The sequence below is a fragment of the Ceratotherium simum genome, chromosome 15 (genome assembly GCF_057802395.1).
Source record: "Ceratotherium simum simum isolate JZ-2026a chromosome 15, ASM5780239v1, whole genome shotgun sequence".
Taxonomy (NCBI): domain Eukaryota; kingdom Metazoa; phylum Chordata; class Mammalia; order Perissodactyla; family Rhinocerotidae; genus Ceratotherium; species Ceratotherium simum.
The window spans coordinates 55,465,571-55,493,341 of record NC_141914.1 but is presented as its reverse complement, the minus strand read 5'-3'; the positions used below and the strand labels follow the sequence as shown (position 1 = coordinate 55,493,341).

Here is a 27,771-nt window from a genome sequence, read left to right as displayed (position 1 = left end):
TTCTTTTCTTTAAAATCCACAGAAAACTATATATAAAAATCTGGTGGCATTTCATAACTTCATATGTAAACTAAATTTAACTAAAAATAGCCTCATTTTTCAAAGAATTTTTAAATAATTCAATTTTTATAAGAATCCTATAAAATATGGCAAGACTATAACCAACTAAGCCCCCAGTTATTTGGAAATATGAATGTATTTGGATATATCTTCTTAATGAATTTTGTTTCCCAGTGCTATATATTAAATTATTAGATTTCTTTATAGGAGAATTCACTTATTAGATTTTTAAGAATAAATCATAATAACCACAAAAATTGAACACAAAAATATGTCTATTTGTTCACAAAAATGGAAATGGCCTTTCAATTTTAAAAATATTGACTAATTCTTTTATTTTTAAATCACAGCTTCAGTCTTAATTATACCAAATGCAGTAGGCTCTTATTTCTCAAGGATTTGGCGATTATCTCAAGAATGAGGCAGAAAAAGAGAATTCAAGTGTATTATATGTTTATGTGCAAAAAACTATTTTTCAATGAAAATTAAGATCACCTCACTTTCCACAGTGATTTTAATATTTAAATTCAAAATTCAAAAACGTTAGAATGGAATCTAAATTAGAAATCTAGGAAATTATAAAATTACTTTCAAATTTGACATAAAAATAAAATTTCATCAATTAAATAACAACACTTATTTTTACTGTATATTATTCTATCAGAAAAAATAATCTGAAAAAAGCAAAAGAATTAGAGAAACGATTTAGCAGTAGGATCTGGCAATTATTCAAGTAAGAGCTGGAAGCGGAATAGCCACTGCTTATTCATAATATGTGTTAATTCCGTGAGCTTTGAATTAGTGTGCTTTGAAATTATTTAGTGAGCTTCGAAATCATACTAAATATCATGTTGTGTTGTGTTCTTTTTTTAAGCGTTAGTCAAAATGCTTCTGTACTAGTGTCAGAACACTCTGCCTTTCTCAGACGCTCTTCCTTCTCCCTTTCTCTCGCTCTCTTTAGAGATGAATCAGGTATTTCAGTTTTCACTGGATGTAGAAAATGGAGCATTCCTTCTTCCGATCGCACAGATTCTCTTTCACTATTCCTAAAGTACCACTTATACTTGTAACTCTGCTCTAGTGGACTCAAATTGTTTCCTAAGCAAGGAAAAAAATGAATAAGGAAACCTTTAATTTAAATTAAATAATACAATTGAAATTGGTGCTAGAATCAAAAACAAAACTTAACAATAGAGTGCAATTTCTGTTACTTCCACCAGCAGCTAGGTGTTATCATTGTGATCTCACTGATTTTGTGTCAAATAACTAAAGCCTCTCTATCTTCATTCTGTTACATCATAGGAATCCTGAAGATGATGCTAACCTTTCACTCAATTCCATGTTGTCAGCAGAAAACATAATTTTCTTATCTTTGTTTTCCCCACAACATATTTGATACACTGATGGTGCAAAACAAACACTTGTTAACTAAATAATTGATTGAATAAACAAATAAATGACTTATTAAATTATTAAAATAATGAATGAATGAATAATGAGCACTTTAGGAAAGTAGAGATACTGTGGACTTAAACAACCAAAGAAAATATAGCTAGCCCCAGGATATCCATTATCTCTTCTTCAAAAAATTCTGTACAGTCATAATACCTTTGAACAAAATCCTTGATGTTCTCCTGTGTTCAGGCTTATTAGATTTTTTTTCCAAAATTTAGAATTCCTGGGTCACCAAGTAGTTTCATTCCCAAAATGTGGTTACAGTTTCCGTAACAAAAGATACTACATCATTGACTATCATCCAGTATTATTCTGTACAATAAACCTAGCAGCAGGCTATCAATAGCTGCAGATATGAAACTTCATCCAAAGAAACTTTTAAACATTAGTGTTCTCCTTTAATAATTTTACCAGTGCTCTAGGATTTTGTTTGTTGTTGTCATTTATCTTGAGATAAAACACTTACCCTATTGCCACTTTTGATTTGTTCTATTCTATAACCTACTAAAAAAATTTTCTAAAGGGTAAAGGTTTATTCAGGTCTATATTGCTGCAATTGCTTGACTATTTTAGACTTTAATAAATGTTTTTGGAGTTGCACTACAATGGGCTTATCTCTAAACTTAATTGTTTTTCAAACATAAATGATTAGTCATAAAAATACAACACCATAGTGACAGAAACAAAATTTATTCTATAAAGTGTATTACTGGAGAAGAAAAATTCCGATTTGCAGTCTTTAGTTTTTATACTTTTCTGACCCCATGAACATGACAGGTATGATATTTATACATTCTAGAAAAATATTATAATAGCTTTTAACTTTATGTTTAATACATCACAAAATATATTATGTCAACTTAATAATTATTTTATGGAAAAATAATTCTATCTTCATTGTCCAAAATCACTGATTTAAAATAGCTACTTACAACCCAAAGTCCATCATATGCTACTTCTTCGTGGAAATTGCTACATTCATTTGCCCACCAATCTATGCAGCTTGGATTAGTGAAGTCAGGGAATACTGCTAATCCTGGCCATACCTAGAAGAATAGATCATTCACATATACACATAAATAAAGGGAAAATAAATAAATGAGAATTCAAACTAATTGAGAGGAGAAAAATAGTAAAAAATTATGAAAGTTATAATATTGTACTTTTTTAGGTATATGTGATCAATGCACCATCTATATTTACAATAATTTTAGGCTTACTTTAAAAAGTATTTAAGGGAGAGTAGTTAAAGTAAAGAATGAGAACACGAAGCATTTAGAAAGGGAAAAGTGTAAGAATATGGGATGTGGCTGTTATTTTGACTGTAACTAAATTTATTTCCTAGCATTCTAGTTGGTTAGGTCAAAAAACAAACAAAAAACTAAATTTTTTTGTCTGATAGAAATTCACTGTTCATTTCCAAAGGCATTTGCTTCCAAAAAATTAAATAAAAATACTCTATGTATAATTATTTTTTATTTAACAAATGCAAATATGACACTTTTATGTGCTGGGCACTATTCCAAGTATTTTTATAATCAACTCATTTAATCTTGATTAATTGATCAAGTTAATTGGTACTTGATGCCAAGTACTATTTTTATCACCACTTTACTGATGAGGTAGGTACTATAATTAAACCCATTTTACAGGTGAGAAAAGAGATGAACAGTGAAGTTAAACAAGTTATTGAAGGTCACATCACCATTAAGTATCACAGAAGAAATTCAAACCCAGGAAATCTCGTATCTGAGTCCATACTGTTAAACACTATGCATACCATGCTCCGTCTTTATGATTTATGCTTCTTCAAATTATTTTACTTATTACCTAAAATAATGTCATTAGGCAAGAAGAAATCAGTTTAAGATAAATTTGGATAAATAATATTGTTTTATATCCAAATTATGCATATTGGCTATCTGATCTGATCTGTCCATATCTAACAGGGCAGGTTTTAACAAAATGTATTCTGTGCGATATCAAGTGGCATTATGGGGAGAAAATTCAGTTTTTGTTTCCTAATGGATCTCATAATTATTTGAAGAAGTCTTTCACCAGAAATTTTAACTTTGATAATGTAATAAAAAGTGATGGTTAGGATATTCTTCAATATTTTAAATAATGCTCTAATAAACATGTTTTTATAAATTGATATTTTCTCCTTTTTATTTTTTATTTTTTTGACTAACTTACTGAAGTGGAATTACCAAGTCAATGTATCTAGACATTGTGGTTTTTGATATGTCTTACAAAGTTGTCTTCAAAAAAATATTCACCCTAGTTAAAAACTCTGCATTTGGAAGCTAGGCAGTTAGTTTCTTGACTCTGCTCCTTATTACCTCTATAATATAAGGTAAGTTACTCCACCTCTCTCAAATCCACTTTTTTCACCTGTAAACCAAGAGTTTTAATCATAGTTATCTCATTATTTTATTGTGAGGACTAAATGTAAACCATGAAACTTAATACCCAGTATGTAATTTCCCAATTTATATATGCAATTATTTCATGCAAAATTATCAGAATTTTTGTAATAATATTATAATATTTTTCAGCTTTAGTTTTAATTGTGTACAGCATGAAAAATTATCTGTCTTCTTACAAGAACAGTTTTAGAGATAATTGGAATATTTCCTCTGCCTAAGATTTCTCTATGCAATTAAAATATCAAATCCAGATCTGAAAGCAAATGCACACACACATGTACACGCACACACACACACTTACAAAAACGTTGTTGTTGCACAATAGAACATCTGAGCAACACAACTTTAATGAATCTCATAATTTACCTCTCCAATAACTGCTGTAGTCCCATCAGACTCATTTACCCACACGTTTTGTGCATTTCCTCTCTCATAGGCTTCATATGCTGATCCATCAGTACGTCTCTCTATGGAAATTGCAGGGTCCTAACAATAGAAAGAAGAAACTGTAGAAAATCTAATAACTTACAAATGTGTAAATACTAAAAATGTATTAATATATAATCAGTCATTACCAAGATGATGACATATTTCTGTCCATGGTCATGCAAATCTTGAACAAATTCAGGGAGCCCACTAAATGCAACTTGATCATAAGTAAAGTCTTTCTTGTCTTCCATATAGTCAATATCAGTGACCTGTGTATCCTGAAAATTAGCAGAGTATATTTCAATAAATAGTACTGAAAGAACTCTCTAATCAATTGAATATATAAGTCCAATGAATTTGTATTATAAATATAATGATTAAAAAGTAAATGAAAGAGGTGGAGTCAAGATGGCTGCGTAGGCAGATTCTGAACTCACCTCCTCCCCCGGAAACAGCCAATTTACAACTACTCGTGGAAAAATTACCCCTGAGACAGAACTGAAAACTGGATAAGAGGAACTCCTGCAACAACGGACAATCCTAACTGAGATGGAAGAGGCAGAGACTCCCTTCTGGAGAGGAAAAACGCCATCTTCACAAGCCGCCAGCTTCACAGCCACCCAGGAGCAGCCCACAGGTACGCAGCCCTCCCTGGAGGCATGGGGCCCTGAGCCGGGGAGCCCCCACGCTGTGGGCATTTTGTGGACCCAGCACAATCGAGACCAGCGGCATAATATCTGACTTTGCCTGCTACTAAAACATCGGGGAGTACCCCCAGAAAACCCGGTTCACGAAGAAACTAAAACTGGCTCTTAAAGGGCCCGTGCACAAACTCACCTGTTTCAGAAAGCATCCTAAAATCACCAGAAAGAAAGGTGCACAGTGCTTTGGTGACAAGAGACTCACCTAATAGGCCCTGAGTGCATCTCGGTGAGGGGTGAGACCTCTCCAGGGACTGGGACATTGGTGGCAGCCATTGTGGCCTGGTGTGGGCGTGCTGACACAGACGCCATTGGAGTTCTCCCTGAGGCCTGCTAGCCCAGGGTCTGCCCCACCCGCTAGAGCACCAATTTAATCCAGCTCAGCCAGGGCAGGCAGCCCACCCTAGAGACTGGCCCCACCCAACAACAAGCCCTCAGGCAACTTGTGGGCCTGCATAGATTGGTGACTGGATTCTCTGCAGCCTGGCAACTGAGCCAACTTGAGCGGGACAGGGTGTGCACAAGGAGCAGGTGGAGAGTGTGGGGCGGTGGTTGAGTGTGTGGGGCTCCCGCCATGGAGAGACTGGGTCCGCTTGGGGAGGTCGGGGTGCTCACACGGGGCAGAACTGTGTTGACTATGTGTGTGGACCTGTGGGCAGCAGGGCTTGTCAGCTGCAGAAGACTTGTGCTTCTCAAAGACCCACATAGGAGGTTTGCCCCACCTTCCAAAGCCTGAAACAATTGGGTGCTCCTGTGCCTGAGGCCAGCCCCACCCAGCTGCAATCCTCAGAGAGCTGACAAGAGACCTAATAGGCTAGAGGCTTACAGCAATTGTAAGGCCCTGAGCCTAACAACCTGCCACGGTGGGGGCCTACTCACTTAAAAGAAATACTGCAACACAAATATGGTATTAGAACTTGCAGCCAACTGTGCTGGGGCTCCCCACACCTCATAAAGAGACTGAAGGGCCCACAACAACTACAAGCAGCTGAGCATTACAACACCTGGCCAGGAGCATAACTCAGCCTCCCTGGGCGCCTACAGAGAGAGCAAACAGGCCACAACACAAGGACACACGTAGTCCACATAGGGGTCAACCCTGGAACATTGAGAACTGAGGGAAGCACACTGGAAGCCTCCTAAGGCATCACTTACATAAGGTCACCTATTCAAGAGCAGGAGACGTAGCTGACCTACCTAATACGTAGACACAAGCACAGGGAAAGAGGCAAAATGAGGAGGCAAAAGAATACATTCCAAGTAAGGGAACAGGACAAAACCCCAGAAAAGGAACTAAGTGAAACAGAAATGAGCAAACTACCTGACAGAGAGTTCAAACTAAGAGTGTTAAGGATGCTCACTGATCTGGGGAGAAGAATAGATGAACTCAGTGAGAATGTCAACAAAGAAATGGAAGATATAAAAAAGAACCAATCAGAAATGAAGAATACAATATTGGAAATGAAAAATTCATTAGAGGGACTCAAAGCAGAGTAGAGAATACAGAAGAACGGATCTGTGAGCTGGACAAAAGACTAGAAGAAATTACCCAAGGTGAACAAGTAAAAGAGAAAAGAATTAAAAAGAGTGAGGACAGTCTAAGGGACCTCTGGGACAACATCAAGCGCACTAACATCCGTGTTATAGGTGTCCCGGAAGGAGAAGAGTGAGACAAGGGGTCAGAGAATCTATTTCAAGAAATAATAGATGAAAACTTCCCTAACCTAAGGAAGGAAACAGACATCCAGGTACAGGAAGCACAGAGAGCCCCAAACAAGATAAACCCAAAGAGGCCCACACCAAGACACATCATAATCAAAATGTCCAGAATTAAAGATAAAGAGAGAATCCTAAAAGCCGCAAGAGAATGTCAAGTTACATACAAAGGAAACCCCATAAGGCTATCAGCTGACTTCTCAGCAGAAACCTTACAGGCTAGAAGAGAATGGCATGATATATTTAAAGTGCTCAAAGGAAAAAACTTACAGCCAAGAATACTCTACCCAGCAAGGTTATCATTCAAAATGGAAGGAGAGATCAAAATTTTCACAGATAAGCAAAAATTAAAGGAGTTTGTCACCAAGAAACCAGTGCTACAAGAAATGTTAAAGGGACTGATTTAAGGGGAAAAGAGAAGACCACAAATAGGAAAAATTATCTATTTCCATGATTAGAACGTAATGGATACAAATGCACAAAAAAGAGTTTAGATATGATATCAAAAACATAACAGGAGGGAGGAGGGGAGTTAAGAGTACAGCTTTCAGACAGAGGTCAAACTAAAGTGACCATCAATTCTGTATAGAAGAAGAAAGGAAAAGAGAAGGACTACTAAAACACTGAGAAAAAAAAAAAGTTCAAAATGGCAGTAAGTACATACTTATCAATAGCTACTTTAAACGTCAATGGACTAAATGCTCCAATTAAAAGGCATAGGGTGGCTGACTGGATAAAAAAACAAGACCCATATATATGCTGCATACAAGAGACACACTTCAGACCTAAAGATACTCACAAACTGAAAGTGAAGGGATGGAAAAAGATAGTCCATGCAAATGGCAATGAAAAGAAAGCTGGGGTAGCAGTACTCATATCAGACAAAATAGACTTTAAAACAAAAACTGTAAAAAGAGACAAAGAAGGGCATTACATAATGATCAAGGGACCAATCCAACAAGAGGATATAACACTTGTAAATATCTACGCACCCAATGTAGGTGCACCTAAATATATAAAGCAATTATTAACAGACATAAAAACAGAAATAGACAGTAACACAATAATACTGGGAGACTTTAACAGTCCACTTACACCAATGGATAGATCATCCAAACAGAAGATCAATAAGGAAACATTGGCCTTAAATGACACACTAGAACAGATGGACCTAGTAGATATATACAGAGCATTCCATCCAAAAACCGAAGAATACACGTTCTTTTCAAATGCACATGGAACATTCTCCAGGATTGATCACATATTAGGCCACAAAACAAGTCTCCATAAATTTAAGAAGACTGAAATAATACCAAGCATCTTTTCGGACCACAACAGTATGAAACTAGAAATCAACTATAGGAAGAAAATCAGAAAAGCCACAAATACGTGGAGATTAAACAAAATGCTACTGAACAACGACTGGGTTAACGAAGAAATCAAAGATGAAATCAAAAAATACCTGGAGACAAATGAAAATGAAAATACGACATGCCAGAATATATGGGATACAGCAAAAGCAGTTCTAAGAAGGAAGTTTATAGCGATACAGGCCTATCTCAACAAACAAGAAAAATCTCAAATAAACAATCTAACAATGCACCTGAAGGAACTGGAAAAAGAAGAACAAACAAAGCCCAAAATCAGTAGAAGAAGGGAAATAATAAAGATCAGAGCAGAAATAAATGAAATAGAGACCAAAAAAACAATAGAAAAAATTAATAAAACCAAGAGCTGGTTCTTTGAAAAGATCAACAAAATTGACAAACCTTTAGCTAGACTCACCAAGAAAAAAAGAGAGAAGGCACAAATAAGTAAAATCAGAAATGAAAGAGGAGAGGTCACAACAGACACCTCAGAAATACAAAAGATTATAAGAGAATACCATGAAAAGCTATATGCCAACCAATTCGACAATCTGGAAGAAATGGATAAATTCTTAGAATCATACAACCTTCCAAAACTGGATCAAGAAGAAGTAGAGAATTTGAATAGACCAATCACCAGTAAGGAGATCGAAACAGTAATCACAAACCTCCCCAAAAATAAAAGTCCAGGACCAGACGGCTTCCCTGGTGAATTCTACCAAACATTCAAAGAAGACTTAATACCTATCCTTCTCAAACTCTTCCAAAAAATTGAGGAGGGGGGGAAGCTCCCTAACTCATTCTACGAAGCTGACATTACCCTGATACCAGAACCAGACAAGGACAACACACAAAAAGAAAATTACAGGCCAATATCACTGATGAACATCGATGCAAAAATCCTCAACAAAATACTAGCAAATCGCATACAACAATACATTAAAAAGATTATACACCATGATCAAGTGGGATTTATTCCAGGGATGCAGGGATGGTTTAACATTCGCAAATCAATCAACATAATACACCACATTAATAAAATAAAGAATAAAAATCACATGATCATCTCAATAGATGCAGAGAAAGCATTTGACAAGATACAGCATCCATTTATGATAAAAACTCTGAATAAAATGGGTATAGAAGGAAAGTACCTCAACATAATAAAGACCATATATGAGAAACCCACAGCTAATATCATCCTCAATGGTGAAAAACTGAAAGCTATCCCTCTGAGAACAGGAACCAGACGAGGATGCCCACTGTCACCACTCCTATTTAACATAGTATTGGAAGTCCTAGCCGGAGCAATCAGGCACGAGAAAGAAATAAAAGGGATCCAAATTGGAAAGGAAGAAGTGAAACTCTCACTATTTGCAGATGACATGATTTTATATATAGAAAACCCTAAAGAATCCACCAGAAAACTTTTAGAAGTAATAAACGAATATGGTAAAGTTGCAGGATACAAAATCAACATACAAAAATCTGTTGCATTTCTGTACACTAACAACGAAGTAGCAGAAAGAGAAATTAAGAATACCATCCCATTTACAATTGCAACAAAAACAATAAAATACCTAGGAATAAACTTAACCAAAGAGGTGAAAGATCTGTACACCAAAAACTATAAAACATTTCTGAAAGAAATTGAAGAAGACACAAAGAAATGGAAAGATATTCCATGCTCTTGGATTGGAAGAATTAACATAGTTAAGATGTCCATACTTCCTAAAGCCATCTATAGATTCAATGCAATCCCTATCAAAGTTCCAACAACATTTTTCACAGAAATAGTACAAAGAATCCTAAAATTTATATGGAACAACAAAAGACCCCGAATAGCTAAAGGAATCCTGAGAAAAAAGAACAAAGCTGGAGGTATCACACTCCCTGATTTCAAAATATACTACAAAGCTATAGTAACCAAAACAGCATGGTACTGGCACAAAAACAGACACACAGATCAATGGAATAGAATCGAAAGCCCAGAAATAAACCCACACATCTGTGGACAGCTAATCTTTGACAAAGGAGCCAAGAACATACAATGGAGAAAAGAAAGTCTCTTCAACAAATGGTGTTGGGAAAACTGGATAGCCATATGCAAAAAAATGAAAGTAGACCCTTACCTTACACCATACACAAAAATTAACTCCAAATGGATTAAAGACTTGAATGTAAGACCTGAAACTGTGAAAGTTCTAGAAGAAAACATAGGCAGTACGCTCTTCGACATCGGTCTTAGCAACATCTTTTCAAACACCACGTCTGACCGGGCAAGAGAAACAATAGAAAAAATAAACAAATGGGACTACATCAAACTAAAAAGCTTCTGCACAGCAAAGGAAACCATCAACAAAACGAAAAAACAACCTAACAATTGGGAGAAGATATTTGCAAACCATACTTCTGATAAGGGCTTAATCTCCAAAATATATAAAGAACTCATGCATCTCACCAACAAAAAAACTACCAACCCAATTAAAAAATGGGTACAGACATTTCTCTAAAGAAGATATACAGATGGCCAACAGACACATGAAAAGACGTTCAAAATCGCTAACTATCAGGGAAATGCAAATCAAAACTACAATGAGATATCACCTCACGCCCATCAGAATGGCTATAATTAACAAGACAGGAAACAACATGTGTTGGAGAGGATGTGGAGAGAAGGGAACTCTCATCCACTGCTGGTGGGAGAGCAAACTTGTGCAGCCACTATGGAAAACAGTATGGAGAGTCCTCAAAAAATCAAGGATAGAACTACCATATGATCCAGCTAGTCCACTGTTGGGTATTTATCCAAAGAACTTGAAAACACCAATTTGTAAAGGTACATGCACCCTTGTGTTCATTGCAGCGTTATTCACAATAGCCAAGACTTGGAAGCAACCTAAGTGCCCATCAAGGGACGAATGGATAAAGAAGATGTGGTATATATACACAATGGAATACTACTCAGCCATAAGAAACGATGAAATCCAGCCATTTGTGACAACATGGATGGACATTGAGGGTATAATGCAAAGTGAAATAAGTCAGAGGGAGAAGTCAAATACCGTATGATTTCCTTCATTAAGTAGTAGATAATAACAACAATAAACAAACACATAGGGACTGAGATTGGATTGGTGGTTACCAGAGGGGAAGGGGGGAGGGAGGAGGCTGAAAGGGATAATTCGGTACATGTGTGTGGTGATGGGTTGTAATTAGTATTTTGGTGGTGAACATGATGTAATCTATGCAGAAATAGAAGTACAATGATGTACACCTGAAATTTTTACAATGTTTTAAACCAATGTTACTGCAATAAACAAAAAATTTAAAAAAAAAATGAGAAGAAATAAAATAGGTCATCAAAAATATTTCTGGAAAACTATAATTCTATAAAATAATAAAGCAGCATTAGAGAAAAAAAAAGTAAATGAAGTTAGATCCCTTTTATTTCACTAAAGACACAATGATATTGTTTATAAAACTAGTTTTCCTAATTCTAAAGTACAAAAACATCAAATGATCATTCACATTTGTTTCAGTGATGGTCACTGGATGTGTGTTATGCTATTATTAAAGCATAATCCCATATATATATGGGATTCATTGTATAGAAAACAAAAATCTACACACTACAGAGAATACATTAAATTTTATTACATTAAAAAGTATATAGGCTCTAAAAAATAGTCTATCAAAAAGCTGAACATGATTTTGTTCACAGTTAAACATGTATTCTGTTCTAGTGTAATTCATAAACAGTCCTCAAAATTTCAGGTAGGTGTGGGCATTGCATATAGACATAATATGTACTTTATAGCTAAAAAGCAGCTTCATAATCCATATATATATGATAATCCTGACAATTTCCTACATTTATTGTTATGTGACAGTATTCAACTTGGTATATATTCCCACAACACCTTCATCCCACTTACAAATGGTATGCCAGCTTCCCGATTTCTTTGTACCACCTCTTTTACTACATCAAGTGACTCATAATTCCAGCGACTCAGTTGGAACCCAAGACTCCAATATGACGGCATTGCTGGTAGTCCGACAAGCTTGAAGTAAAAGGACATTTAATTAGTTTCAATAAAGGGCATTAGAAACTGATACTAATATGTTTCTTATTCTGTTATATCTCTGGCATTCATTTAAATTTAACTACATATTTTAAAAAAAGATTTAGTGTTATTTGCATTCTAAAATGTGTCCTGGATATTCTGTTAGAATTTTGTTATGAAACACTTAACACATTTGTGTTTTGTGACTCATCTTTTGTTTATTTTGTGTTAAAAAATTAGAAAGCACTTGAGAAAGTAGCATTGCAAAGGTATATTTTTCCCAGCATAGAAAGTTAAAGAAGAGAACAAAAGAATAGCATCAAAGAGACAAGAGAAAAAGGAAACTGTCCCACCACACTCCCACTTCCTATGGCAACAAAATGAATGAATGGTCATCACGTAAGAGAAAAGATACATAAGAGTAAACTATTTCTATTCCCTTACATTTTGGCACTTATTTCTCTCCTGGTTTTCAAAAATATTAATAAAATAAATATTTTACAAGGCTCCCACCCAGTTATTTCATAAGGTACTTATTTCATTCACATGTAGGGCCTTGCCTTCTTCCCCTTCCCCACAGGCCACATGGAGCCCCTTCTCCTCTCACTCCCTCAGGCGCCCAAGCCGGCTCAGTGCACACCCACAATGGACTATCAGTGTCTCATCACAAGAGAGAACGTGATTTTGCATGTGTGAATAAGGGTGTAACTGATATTAAATTTTTGCACGGAAAGCTGAGTATTACGGGGTCTGGCCCTGTGGCGTAGTGGTTAAGTTGGGAGCAGCCCGCTTTGGCGGCCCAGGTTCATGGGTTCAGATCCCAGGCACTGACCTCCACCACTCGTCAGCCATGCTATGGCAGCAACCCACATACAATATAGAGGAAGATTGGCACAGATGTTAGCTCAGGACTAATCTTCCTCAGCAAGAAAAAAAAAATTAAAATGAAACATTTCAAAAAATTAAAAACTGAGTATTAGGTTACATTAAGAAACTTTATTTGGTATGATAGATTTTCTTTGGTTTAGGCATATATATATAGTAATATACAAATAATATATACAATTAATAATTACATATATATAATATATATTATATTAAAACTACTCAGGTTATTGTATTTTATTCAGTTTAAGCATAAATTTGTTTAAAAATAACTTGGTATCAAATAAAACTCTCAAAAAATCAGTATTTTTAACTCTATTGATAAACATCTTAAGTTCCATGAAATTTCTTTGGAGATTTGGACATGTGATTGAAATTTCCTTGTGTGTGTGCTATATATATATTTATATATGACTATTTATTTTTCATTAAAGTATATAAAATATTTATTGTTATCTATTATATTAATTTATATATTATTCACCTTATACTTTGTATGTATACATCATCTTTAAAACTATCCGGTCATTCAAATGAATTATGTTTTAAATTTTAACATATTGAGACCTCTAATAGGTTAGCTTATACAAAGAGCATGATTTGTTTTTCTTCAAACAGTGAAGTTTCTTTTGCCTACTCTCTATATAATTTGAGCCTCATTTAAATGCAGCAGTGATTAACGGTGCTATATTCTAAAACAGTCTTTTATCTTATTGCTTAAATTCAAGTCTCTGCAAGTCTCCCCATAAACTGACATAAACAAGTGCACTACTATTATACATATGTTGCCTTCACACGTCAAGCATGACTCGAAAGCAACTACTGCTGACCACAGACTTTACTTAGTATGTAAGAGACAACTATCCCAACTAATATTTCACTAATCAAATGTTAAATTATTTCAAAAAATGTGCTGTCCCCTGTTTTGATGGTGTGATAAACATACACAAAGTCTGTATATAGGCCAGCCTAGCACCGTAATTATAATTTCATATTACAGAGACTGTAAATTTCGTGCGCTTCTCTGAAATTCACATATATGAACAGCAATTTGAGAATTGTTAGACATTGTAGATTACTCAATTGTGTAAAATCCAGCTACTCTCATTTCAGGTTTTTGGATCCTAATTAAAGAAAGTGTTTGATAGTAGTTACTTCTTTGAGATCATTTTAGGAAATGGGAATTACATGTCAAAAGATAAATCAATAAAACAAAACTTTAAAAACAGGCATGTCCTTAAATCACATACTAATAAAAATAATTTATTTTTCCACCATAACACCAGGAATTATATATACCAACCGTCACAGGAGAACAATTATTTGGAAGAAACTTTTAAATATTTATTTATTTATTTATTTTGTGAGGAAGATCAGCCCTGAGCTAACATCCATGCTAATCTTCCTCTTTTTGCTGAGGAAGACCGGCTCTGAGCTAACATCTATTGCCAATCCTCCTCCTTTTTTTCCCCAAAGCCCCAGTAGATAGTTGTATGTCATAGTTGCACATCCTTCTAGTTGCTGTATGTGGGACGTGGCCTCAGCATGGCTGGAGAAGCTGTGCGTCTGTGCACGCCCGGGATCCGAACCCAGGCCGCCAGTAGCAGAGCGTGCGCACTTACCGCTAAGCCACGGAGCCGGCCCCTGGAAGAAACTTTTAAAATCGGCCTCATGGTAAGCCCTGGATTCCTTACCTCTGTAAGGTCCATCTTGGGCTCAGGAACACAAAGACGTTATTTAATAGATGAGTAAGAGTTGCTTAGACAGTAACCTTAGATATAAGACTTGAGACTATGTTTCAAAATCTGCCCTTCTAAGCCTGAAGGCCAGAGCCAATTTCCTAGACACTACCTACTGTGCATTAACAGCACGTTTCACTAGCCTTCCTCGTAACTCAGTTGCGTCTAGGATTTTTATCAAAGGAATGTATGACCTATACATCCATTGCCTATCCTCAGTCTTGAAGGTGAGATACTTCCCTTTGCTTTATTCCACCAAAGTAGGCCACGAATAACTAAGGATTTAATATACAACATCTCAAAGAAATTCAACTAATGAACTCAGCTGCCCAGAAGCAAGAAACAATTTGATATCACAAATATGGATGTTTAAATATACATATGCTTCATTGTATAGGAAAAACAAAAATAAAAACCACCTACTCACATCTGAAAAATGGTAAGATTTAAAAATATATTTAGTTAACAGGCCCCAGACATCTTAAATAAAGCCATTTAAATATGTGGACATGTTAGATGAAAGAAAAGCATGGTAGAAAAGAATTCTATAAAATAGAATAGACCTGAAACATACCTCTTGATACTGTTGAACTACTTGTTCTGGTGTATCTCCCAGAAGGATATAAAAGTCCAGAATGCCACCAATAACTCTGTAAGTTACTATTGGAGTAGGCTGGATGAGAATCTCTACAAAATAAAAATTGGAAAAGCATATGTAAATAGTAACAAGGTACATAGTGATAAAATAATTACAGTGTTTACATAAAGTACTTCGTGTTAACCACATATGTTTTACACTATTTCTAAATAATTAAGAGGAAGTAAGATATTGAAGTTAGGAAGAACATAGGAGAAAAGTAGAAGGCCACCATGTATGAGGTTTATGATAGGGTATCCCAGATGTTTCCATTTACAGATGCTGGCAAAATCTCCCCTGGAAACTGCATAGCAAGGAATAGAGAATCAGTCCTTTTACAACAAAAAGATTTCTTTCTAAAATTGCATTTAAATTAGTTCTGTTAATTGAAGATTCTCTGAAAGATCATATTATCACATGTTAATTTCTAAGAAAATACTATAAAGTTTTTTAATTTTTTTATTTGTAAAACATAGTAATTGCCTAGATAACCATATAATATACTGTTCTTGCTAGAACGTTATTAATATTTGTAGCTTTTTATTATCACTGGTTCACCTATTAACTATAGGTATTGTACTCACAATATGAAAGAAACAAGAGATTCTACATTACTTGAATTATGATAAACTAAAAAACTATTCTTGGGGCTGGCGCCACAGCGTGGTGGGTCAGTTCAGCGCATTCTGCTTTGGTGGTTTGGTGTCGCAGGATTGGATCCCAGTCACAGACCTACACCATTTGTCAGCTATGCTATGGCAGTGACCCACACACAAAACAGAGGAGGATTGGCACAGATGTTAGCTCAGAGCTAATCTTCCTCAAGTGAAAGAAAAAAAGAGGAAGATTGCATCAAACATTAGTGAGGGGCGGATCTTCCTCAGCAAAAAGAAAAAAAAAACTATTCTTCCTTCTTTTGATCCCCATATAGACCTTTTTATTTTTTATTTGTAGTGGCATGTTAACTTATCTTAACAAATGAGCCTGTGGGAATAAGAATATTCATTTGCATGGATGTGTTTCAATGTTTCTGTGAAGGGAAAAAAAATGTGCCTAAATATCACAACATAGCATACTCTCCCCAAAATAGAAGCACTGATATGCAAAAATCTATGGTCTCACTAACTGCAAAACCTGCTTATAATAATTTCACATATTAATCTTTAACAATTGAGTTTACTCTGATATACAATATCTATGATTAGAATACAGAGAACAGTTAAAATATTTCAAGTTAAATCTCATTTAAATATATTATCAGATAAATTACTCTTACCCATTGCATTGCTGTTCATTAAGAAAACACCAAATGAACTTCCAGAAGTATCTTCAATGCACATGAAGAATGTTTGATGGCCATATAAATTATTATTATTCTATAAGGCAAAAATTTGAAAATTAAATTTTAAGTATATTTAAAATAAAAAGATTATGTATTTAAAATGGCCTTTACAAGTTCCAATTTGTTTCTGTAATTTACTCCTCATATCTCTACACTAATTTCCTCTACTATGTGTACTATATGAAACCTTGTAGCATAAAATAATCTAACTTATTTTAATTATTAGTATATTAAGATATAAGATATATATTATGCTATTAATAGATTACTTAATTTTTCTTTATGTTTTATTATGATTAAATGAGTTTTAATAGGCTATTTATGATACAGTAATGGCATGTTCATCCATTATGCCCTGTGTATGCCCAAGGCACTGCAGGAAACTCCAAGATGATGTCTACCCTTATAGAACTTTTGCAGTACATGTGTTGAGAGCTGATGAGTAGAAGAAATGGTGGAGGCAAGTGGGAAGGTGAAAGAGAAAAGACTTCTTGGCTGATTGGATATGGAGGTTCAAAGGAAAGAATGTATGGAAAATAGCTATAAGGTTCTCAGCCTTGTGGTTTTTAGGTGTTTATTACAGATAATGATGATGTAAACAAAGATTGGTAGAATTTATTAGTAGTTCTGTACCAAATGAGGCTCTTTAGAACAACACATTCATTTTGTGGAATGAAATAGCATTGACATTTAAAAAATCACTAATATTTGACTCAAAGCAATCATGAATGAAAAAAAAATAATTTCTTAAAATGTTATGATCTTTGTCCTGAAGAATCTCACATTCTAGAAGTATAGACAAATATATATACAAATAATACACTGTGGTGATTGTCATACCAAATTATGAAAAGAGGGTTAGAAAAGAAAGACTAACTCTGCATGAGGGAGTTTGGAAGAAGTTCTTATGAGGTGAAACTTCAAATGAGCTCTCAATGACTTCTTGTATAAGTGATAAAGAACTTCAAAGTTCAGTACTTACAAAGAGAACTAATTCCTTGTGCAAATATGTGAACTTATGGAAGATTACCATATGTTATGGGAGAGGAAGAAGTGGGCATAGTAGGTCTATCCAATAGATAGGCAGACAAAGATTTTTTCTACATATCATACAAAGTCATGTAAAACATGGTAAAGATTTGGAATTATTCTAGTGCAATGACTAGCCATGGACAGGTTTAAGTACAAGAGTAACTGAAAAGGGAACAATAAAATATGAAAATCAAAACAAAACATTCATTAACTGGAAATACCTATTTAAACATTCATAAAATCTGTTGTTCACTAATTGAGTTAATTTAGGACTTTTCTATTACTCCTTACTCCTAAAGTAAACAAGCATCTGGATTAGGCGTTACATCAAATAAATGCTGGTTTCAAATAGGCTAAAATTATCATCTGTTCCAATACAATGATTTTATTTATAACAAGAAAGATAGTTCCTTACATCAGCAGGCAGTTGATCCCGGGTAAAAATTGGCCATGTTTTCCAATTTAAATCATGACGAAATCTCTTATGAACATGTTCCCCAATACCGTAAATATATTCACTGGGAAGTCTGGTTGAGATCTGTAAATACTGGTCAGAGTACACCAGGGGACCAATGCTGGTGTCAAACCTGTACCATGAAATAAATAAATAAACGATTTATTTAGAAACATATAAAATGTTCTACCAAATATAGGTCTATGTTATCATCCAGAATATTTCATTTTTAATATGTCAGTCTTTAGCTGTGATCACTTCTTAGGAACACACGAATTATACCATACTCAGAACTTGTCAATTTCATGAACACAATTTGCTTCATCATCACCAATATGATTCTTTACATGCATTCTCTCCTTTAATCTTCATCAAAATCCTAAAGTATAACTACCATTATCAATCCCATTTCACAAATGACACAAATTGGGAAAATCAATTCATGTTTTCTAAGGTGACAAAGTGGCAGGCAGCAGAGCCAGATTTCAAACCCAGTTCTGGCTTGTTTCAGAGACAAGGTTTTAAAATATAGCACTATGCTGGCTTCTACACCTCTAACATATATACTAAAATTAAGTTCAAAATCATTTTTCCACAAAGAAAATGTTGTATGTTTTATGCATATCAAAAATACACTATGAGAAACGTTAAATGGCATTTACTATTTTCATGATTTAACATAAAGTCAATTGCAAATTATTAAAATATGTTTAAGAAAAGTAACTGCTGAAATTCAATCTCGACAATTGCTTAATTAATCTTTCTTGGAGATGCAAGAGCATTTATCCTGAAAATTACTAAATTCCTTACCACAAATATCCCTCAAAATACATTCATAATGAAGGCATTCAAGCAATATTTAATTTAATATTTATATAAGAAAAGTCCTTTAGTATTACTATGAGAATTAGCTGCTCTCTGAATAGTAACTGTTTGATTCTACAAACTGGCAACAGAATATGATCAACAATGAGGAAAGGACACAACTAGAGCTCTAGGGGATGCAAAATATAGGTAAAGCTAAAATCTATCAGTGATGCTCTCCACCTTCGTCTTTGGCCCCAATTTGTATATTTTCATTCAAGTTCTCACAATTTTCATCTACAGGAAATAAAACCCTTTTACTGTTATAATCTTTATAAAGATGTACACCCACCCTCTTTTGGGAAGAAATTTATTCTTTCTGAAACTGCCTTAAAATTAAGACTTTCCTAATTCTATGATCATAGAATAAAATGACAAGTTATTTAAATTTATACAATCGTAAAATGAGATAATTACTTACAAAGTTCTCCCATTGCTTTTTCTAATAACTTGGATGCTAAATGGATTTTCTGCAACCTGCACATCATATAAAGTTTCAGAATCTGGTGTTCCAGTAGATTCTTGTACATACTGATGAGGAACTTCATATCTTATATTATTTGGATCCGTAAGCTGCAAAGATTTAAACAAATTAGCATTACTTGATTCAAAAACATTATTTAATTTTCCAATTCTGAATTTAGTACTAAATGCAAATTCTAAACAGAATATAATAAATTTAATAATCTTATGGATGAACTATTAATCTAGTCATAAACTTAATGTTAACATTTTTGAATGGCTATGCACAGAATAAATTGTATAAATTGTTAAGGAATAAATAGAATTAGTTGGTTATAAATGTATATAAAATAAAGATTTTTATTGACTGACATAAAAATTAATCATAGTATTACTAAATATTGATTCTTGAATACTACACATTGCAAATTTAATTATCCTTCTTGCTTTTCAGCGATCACTCCCTTAGAAATCCCATAAGAATTTTGAAATTTGTTTAAAAAAAATTCTCTTAATTCCTGTGAAATTGTTGCTAATAAACTAATATACAAAGGATATGGTGGTGTTTTCACTTCCAAATCCAAAAATCCATACTAGTAAGCTACTTGCTAAAAATCCAGCAGGAATTAGTTTCTTTAAAATCATGAATAAAGTGATACCAATAAAAAGAACTAGTGAATGTAAGTCACATTTATACAGCACAATTAATATCTCACTCAAATCAAATTTTAAACCAATTCTTCCTTGTAGTCTGCAGTTAAAATATTAAAAATTACTAAAGTTTACTGAGTGGGTTTATTCTTCTCAAGACACTGGATCAAATATTTTACATTGACTATATTACTAAATTCTCCAAAAATAACTGACAGAGGAATTATTTCTTATGTTACATTTAATTAAACAAGCTCAGAGAATTGAAGTTACTAGTCCAATTAGTCCTTTGCATTGCATAAATATTTCTTAAGAGGGAAAATATCTTGTTAGGGTGAAGAGTGTGCTTATAACATGCCTTTTATTATTAACCCTTCTTTAGAAATCTCAAAAATCAAACCTTGAACCGGAAACGATTGGGTGTCTGCCTTTGAGTTGTTAAGAGAACGTTGTTAATGTCATTTCCAAATAACGTAGGTGAAGGTATCCTGTTTAATCTGGCTTCAAGGCCTTAAAGAAAGGAAAAGTTGGCATGAGTGATGACTTTATTTATAAAGATTAACAATTATCAAATATTTTTTATATTTTTATAATTTTATTGCCTTTATCATAAATAATGACTTCTTTTTTAATTTGGAAGATACGATCATGCCAAAAATAAATGCTTAATATAACCGGTTTGAACATTCTTGTGTGCATACTTCCCATTTGATTCTATTTGTTATTTTTCCAAAGAAAAATTTAAGACATATTTTTTCATTCTACTTAAAGTGTGTTCTGTTAGACCACCATGATAGAACCCTTCTCACCGGTGCTGTTTGTTGTCATTGTCTCCACATTGTAGCCATGGTTGTCTACGAAGAAGCACCAGGGAATAAGAGAGCCATTCCATGGCTTCCAGCAGCAACCTCGCATTTCACAAACTGCCTGATAAAACATTTATGAAAGGAATCGTATGATTAGTATTGTTATCATGTATGTCAGTTTCTATTTTTTAAACATTCATTCATTTTAATAAATGTTTGAATAAATGTTTATATATATAAATAAATATATAATATGTTAAAATTTCACTTATTCTTTTGTTTTTTCATTTGGAAGATATATAAATATTTGATGACTTGAATTAATTACCCATATCAGAGATTGATGCTCTGAGTTGTGATTTATCAAATTACATATCAATACATATTATCGTAAGCTCGAGTATTTTAAAAGTTCGTGCCCTCTGGCTAATTACAATCTATTCTGTTGTCATACTGTCAATGCAAAAGAACTGAAATATTTATTGTGTACCAACTGTGTATCAAGCTGCAAGTGAGGCTATAAAGATGAAGACATGGCCCTGAATTCAAACCTACATATAAGGTTCATAGTAGTTATTTCCAGCTAATTATTAATTCAACATTTAATTAAACTATTTAAACTAGTTTTTAAAACTATTTAAACTAGACAACATTTAATTAAACTATTTAAACTATTTAAACTAGTTTAAAACTATTTAAACTAGACAGGTTTGCAACTAGTTGCTGCCACTGCATTGAATGAATAAAGCAAAATACTGAATTCTCAATAATTTTGTGATGTATATGGAAAATTATGTGAAGTGGAAGAAAAATTACATATGTTTACATAAAAAATTGAACCCATGATGATGCTGTGTGTTAACACTGGTATAATTAAAAATCTACTTAATATTTAAATTTAGTAGTATGATACACTTTTGTAATTTGAACACCTGTGGGGTTTTTTTTCTTGGCTATTTGCCTTGAAAAAAGTTAAAAGTCTCTACTTTTAGTAGCTGCTGTTATACATGTTAACTCCTCTCCTATTTTCACATCAAACTAAAGTGGCTTCAGATACACATACGTGTACATACACACAGATATGTGCACCCATACATGTACATTGCAAATGGGAGTACAGTTGGATCTGACCATTTTGGAGGTCATTATCTAACAAAATCTAAAGTGTGTGATTTTTTTTTTGGGGGGGGGAGGAAGATCAGCCCTGAGCTAACATCCATGCCAATCCTCCTCTTTTTGCTGAGGAAGACCAGCCCTGAGCTAACATCTATTGCCAATCCTCCTCCTTTTTTTCCTTTTTTTTTTTTCTCTCCCCAAAGCCCCAGTAGATAGTTGTATGTCATAGTTGCACATCATTCTAGTTGCTTATGTGGGACACTGCCTCAGCATGGCCGGACAAGCGGTGAGTCGGTGCGTGCCTGGGATCTGAACCCGGGCCACCAGTAGCGGAGTGTGCGCACTTAACTGCTAAGCCACGGGGCCGGCCCCTAAAGTGTGTGATTTTTGATCAGGCAATTTTACCTCTGCTATCTAACTTATAGAAATACTCCCAGCAATACAAAGAGATAGTTGTATAAAAATTGTCATTTACAGTAGCCTTTATGAAAGATTTCTTTTAAATGTTGGTAAAAACAAAGAGGTAGACTTAGACACAGATATACTGATTTGGAAACATGTAAAGGTGCTGTTTTAAAAACAAGAGAAAAGAAATAAGCAAATTATAATTGCATCTTGTAATATGAAAAATATTTAGTAAGATGGAGTTACATGAAGTTCCTCCAAACATACTGTATTGGTTTCTTAGGGCTGTTGTAGCAGCCATGAACAGGGTGGTTTGAATCAACAGAAATTTATTCTCTCTTAGTTCCAGAGTCTAGAAGTCCTAATTCAAGATGTTAGCCAAACCATGCTCCCTCTGAGGCTCTAGGGAAGAATCCGTCCTTGTCTGTTCCTAGCTTCTGGTGGCTCCTTGTAATCCTCAATATCTCTTGGTTTGAAGATACATTACTCCAATCTCTACTTTCATCTTCACACGGACTTCTTTCCTGTGGTTCTCTGTGTGTCATCCCCTCCTCTTACACAGACACCAGTCATTGGATTTAGGGTCCACCCTAATTCAGTATGACTTCATTTAACTAACTACATCTGCAAGACCCTATTTCCAAATCAGGTCACATTCTGAGGCTCCAAGTAGACATGAATTTTTGGAGGACATCATTCAACCCACTACATATACACATCAAAATATTAGTTCAAAAATGTATATCCTCATTGTTGCTTTTAAAATAAAAATAATTTTGGTTTATTTTGTATAGATTTTGATACTTGTTATTTATTTTTAGTTGCTCTATTTTTCAGGATTTCAGGCATTTTCCTCTATTACTTTTAATTCCTAATCTAACTTCAGTTTTTCCTCTGCTTCATTTGAAAAAGTGAAAAATTAAAACATTAAATATCCATCAATAGGTACAAACTTCAGTAGGTAAAAATACAATAAATTTGTTGGGTTCTTACTTCTATTATATGTGTGTGAGTATGCATATAGAATTATATGTAATAATACATAGTGGGTTGATTCTGTGTTATGAAGTGACTTGTACCCCCCACAATTCATAGGTAGGAAGCCCTAACCCCCAACGTGATTGTATTTGGAGATAGGGCTTTAAGGGGGGCATTAAGGTTAAATGAGGTCATAAGGATGGGGCCCTAATCTGATAGGACCAGCGTCCTCATAAGAAGAGGAGGAGGCACCAGAGTTCTCTCTCTGTCCCTCTCTCTCTGTGCATGCCCAGAGGAAAGGCCACGTGAAGACACAACAAGAATGCAGCTGTCTACAAGCCAGGAAGAGAGGTCTCACCAGAAACCAACCCTGGTGCCCCTTGACTCCTAGTCTCCAAAACTGTGAGAAAATAAATGTCTGTTGTTTAAGCCACCCAGTCTGTGGTATTTTATTATGGAATCCCCGGCTGACTAATATACTCTGGGTAGAATTATAGAATTGCCATTTTAAGTTCACTGTCTTTTCTTACATGACAAATATAAAATATATTAGCTGAAATTTGTTAAATTCCTAAGTTTAATTGGTTTCACATTGAAAACATTCTTTAGCAACCTAACAGGCTGACATTAAAAACTAATAGTAGGCATAAAACCTTAAACCATTGGCTTTTAACTGTTGTTTCCATTTAAGATCCTAACAACCCATATTGTTCCTAATAGAATTCTATGTTGAGCTTCAATTATTTCCTAAGAAGAATATTAGCTAAAGAGAATATCTGGCCAATATGCTCAGTGTGTCATAGTAAACAGTATGTTATCCAGCTCTTTTATCAATAGGTTATAGGACCCACTATTCCTAATGTCGTCTAAGAAAAATCTTATCTATTTGCAAATTTTTATGGCAAATTAATCAGAAAATTATGTATCAACTATGATGTAGCAATGGTAGAATAGGGCTAATAGACCTTTATAGTCCATTTGTTATTTTGTATGTGATGGAGGGAGTGGGAGAGGTGAGATACAGATATGCATATTATAGATATATTATAGATATGCATATAATATGTAGATATTGCAAAATGTGAATATACACACACACATACACACACACACACTCATTGACCTTTATTCCCGTGCAGGTTATGAAAACCAAGGAAGAGTCAACTCAGAGTTACATGAATCCATTCAGTTACTCTAATTTTCTCCATTTGAGCTTCTTCTCCCCAATTACCAAATAATAATAATTTTTAAAAAATCAGTGTTACTTTATTTTCTACACACACTTCTCAATGCCATCATCACAAATACCCTAGTAAGGCATTATTCTCTCTCAAGTGTTCTAAATTGTCAAAGATAATACTTTTTTTTATTTAAGAAGTAGATTTGAGAGGATAGAAATTCAGGAAGTTTTATAAAATTAACAGTAGCTTGTTATGCATAGAAAAATATTAACTTGAATATATGTACAGAAAAGCAAGCTCAATAATTTCTGTTATCTCTCACCTATTTTTATGGAACTATAATAAAAAGATAAATGCAACCTAGTTGATGGCTAGATCTTTAAAAATATGGAATTGGGGGCCGCCCAGTGCCATAGCGGTTAAGTTCGAATGCTCTGCTTCTGAGGCCAGGGGTTTGCAGGTTTGGATCCCTGGTGCAGACTGACGCACCGCTTGTCAAGCCATGCTGTGGCAGCGTTCCGTATAAAGTAGAGGAAGATGGGCACAGATGTTAGCCCAGGGCCAACCTTCATCAGCAAAAAAGAGGAGGATTGGCAACAGATGTTAGCTCATGGCTAATCTTCCTCACACACACACACACAAAAAATATGGAATTGATCCAATATGTGCAATTATTTTCATATAATTATTATAATATATATCTATTCATAAAAAATATTGAAGACTTTTGTTGCAGACCTGTGTTGGAAATTGTTCTGGAATGCAGTTTATTCTCTCATTGATAGGATCATTTATCTCACTTGGACAATTTCCTGAACCAGGATACGCAGTGGTTGTATGAGTGGTAGGTGAAGTAGAAGCACTAATTTCTGGGAAAGAAAATGGTCAATAAAAAAAACATAGTATTTAATTTTTTTCAGATTTTTCAAGCAATCGATACTTTACATTGAAAGAGTGGATGAATTTATATATAATGAAAATAAAAATAAATTTTTCATTAAAATAGGATCCACAAATTCAACTCCTAGTTATCAAACAGAAAAGATCTAAATGATATTTAAAAATTGACTGTGCAGAGCTCTGTTGACTGTTTCTTCAGAAAAACAAAATATATTCACAGAAGGTGGTGAGGTAGATTCAAAAGGAAACAAAATGTACATTCCTACCACCTTCACAATTTGTGTTTTATGGATGAAGAAAGAAGATGGAGAAACATAGATGGGAAAAGGATGTAGAAAAGGACACAAGAATTAGAGAAGAAAATAGAAAAGTAGGAGGAAGAAAATACTTTGAAGTGAATAGAAGAGAAAGCAGAGAATAGTGAAGAAAAATAAATCCTAACTCTATATAATAAAGAGGAACTTTCTAGCAATCAGATATGGGTAAGATAAAATTGATTGCTTCACAATGTAGTGAGCTTTCAGTTTACTGAAAGAAGGTAAAACAAAAGACTAACAGCAGTAGAAAATGCTAACTACTGTTAGACTAGAAGATAATCTGTAACATCCTTTCCAATTCTGATTTGGTCATGAGAGAATGATGAAGAAAGAGCAGTAGGTTAGGTGGACCATAGGAATATTCAGAAAAAAAGATAAAGACTTCAAGCCCTGTTTTACCTTCCTTCTATCTGTTTTTCTCATACAACCTCTCTCTCCTTAAAAAGAAATTGAGCCTAAGACAAAGGGGGTATTCCTCCAAATTTCCCACCCCCCTTTGCAAGTGTCTGACGGCCAGAGCAGAAACCAGGTCTTCCCACTAATTAGAGGAACCTCACTAGTAACAGTAGATGATTATTCCACCTTCCATTAACGCCTTGACCCTTTGCCTCTTTGCTACTTCTCAAGCAACATGATCTGGCAAAGGCCATTAATGTCAAAGCACATAAATTCCTTAATTACAACGGCTCTTCATTGAAATAACTGGGATATAAAACATAAACATGTTGGAGTAATTATATAACTTACCTGAGATCTTTTTTCATGTTTCAGCTCACATAGATTACTTTTTAAAATCCATAACTATTATGGAGTAAACTTTATCTTAATTTCACTATAATGTATAAGTATTTTTAACATTACTTACCATCAACAGCAGGTGTCTTAGTTGCTAAAACAATAATTAGGGCAATAGCTATTATAGTAACTATAACAAAGAGGACAATCAGAGTGATTTCTAAACCAGTAAATTTCTTCTTTGCCATCTAAAGAAAGAAAAGGAACATGCATTTAAAATGTAAAACATAACTACAATTAGCCACCATCATTATCATGAAATTATATCATTCCTTTTTTTTTTTTACTAAGCACAACACAAGCAGAGCTGCGGATAGCTCTATCAGTTCCTAATATAAAATAATACACATTGGGGCCGGCCCGGTGGCGCAAGCAGGTAAGTGCCCGCGCTCTGCTGCGGCTGCCCGGGGTTCGCTGGTTCGGATCCCGGCCATGCACTGACGCACAGCTTGTTAAGCCATGCTGTGGCGGGGTCCCATATAAAGTAGAGGAAGATGGGCACAGATGTTAGCCCAGGGCCAGTCTTCCTCAGCAAAAAAGAGGAGGATTGGCATCGGATGTTAGCTCAGGGCTGGTCGTCCTCACAAAAAATAAACAAACAAAAAAAAATAATACACATTGGCGTAAAAGGAAACAACACACGCAATTTTAAGTAAAAGGAGTGAATTCGTGATGCACATTTACTATAATGGACTACTATGTCCACTAAGATGAAAACAGAGAGGGAAAAAAAGATCTCTAAGCAGGTGTGCCTTGCTCTCTCATTTTAGAGCATTTTTCAAGTCAAAGAAACCTCACACTTGCACTATGTTCTTTAATTCTCATAATTCTGTGAAGGAGATGCTGTTATTCACATTTTCCTCATTAGAAACTTCAAACTTAGAGAAAATAAGTTACCTTCTCAAAGTCTAAAAATCCAGTTCTTCCCACTGTAACAGTTCTCCCTACTGTATCTCCAATTCCAACAGTTCTTTCTAATAACA

General features: G+C 34.4%; 1 protein-coding gene across 1 annotated transcript in view; it reads right to left on the bottom strand.

Annotated features, from left to right (window-relative positions):
• SI (sucrase-isomaltase) overlaps window positions 1-26,976 on the bottom strand; it is a 91,623-nt gene extending 64,647 nt beyond the window's left edge. Inside the window, exons 1-12 of the mRNA XM_004424780.2 lie at window positions 26,859-26,976; window positions 25,515-25,645; window positions 21,100-21,217; window positions 20,691-20,800; window positions 19,599-19,750; window positions 18,275-18,446; window positions 16,762-16,861; window positions 15,423-15,535; window positions 12,096-12,221; window positions 4,520-4,651; window positions 4,311-4,430; window positions 2,448-2,561 (exon numbers count right to left, since the gene is read on the bottom strand). Of these exons, the coding sequence (XP_004424837.1) occupies window positions 2,448-2,561; window positions 4,311-4,430; window positions 4,520-4,651; window positions 12,096-12,221; window positions 15,423-15,535; window positions 16,762-16,861; window positions 18,275-18,446; window positions 19,599-19,750; window positions 20,691-20,800; window positions 21,100-21,217; window positions 25,515-25,645; window positions 26,859-26,976 (1,506 nt within the window). The remainder of the gene's footprint in view (window positions 1-2,447; window positions 2,562-4,310; window positions 4,431-4,519; window positions 4,652-12,095; window positions 12,222-15,422; window positions 15,536-16,761; window positions 16,862-18,274; window positions 18,447-19,598; window positions 19,751-20,690; window positions 20,801-21,099; window positions 21,218-25,514; window positions 25,646-26,858) is intronic.
• Window positions 26,977-27,771: the final 795 nt, after the last annotated feature.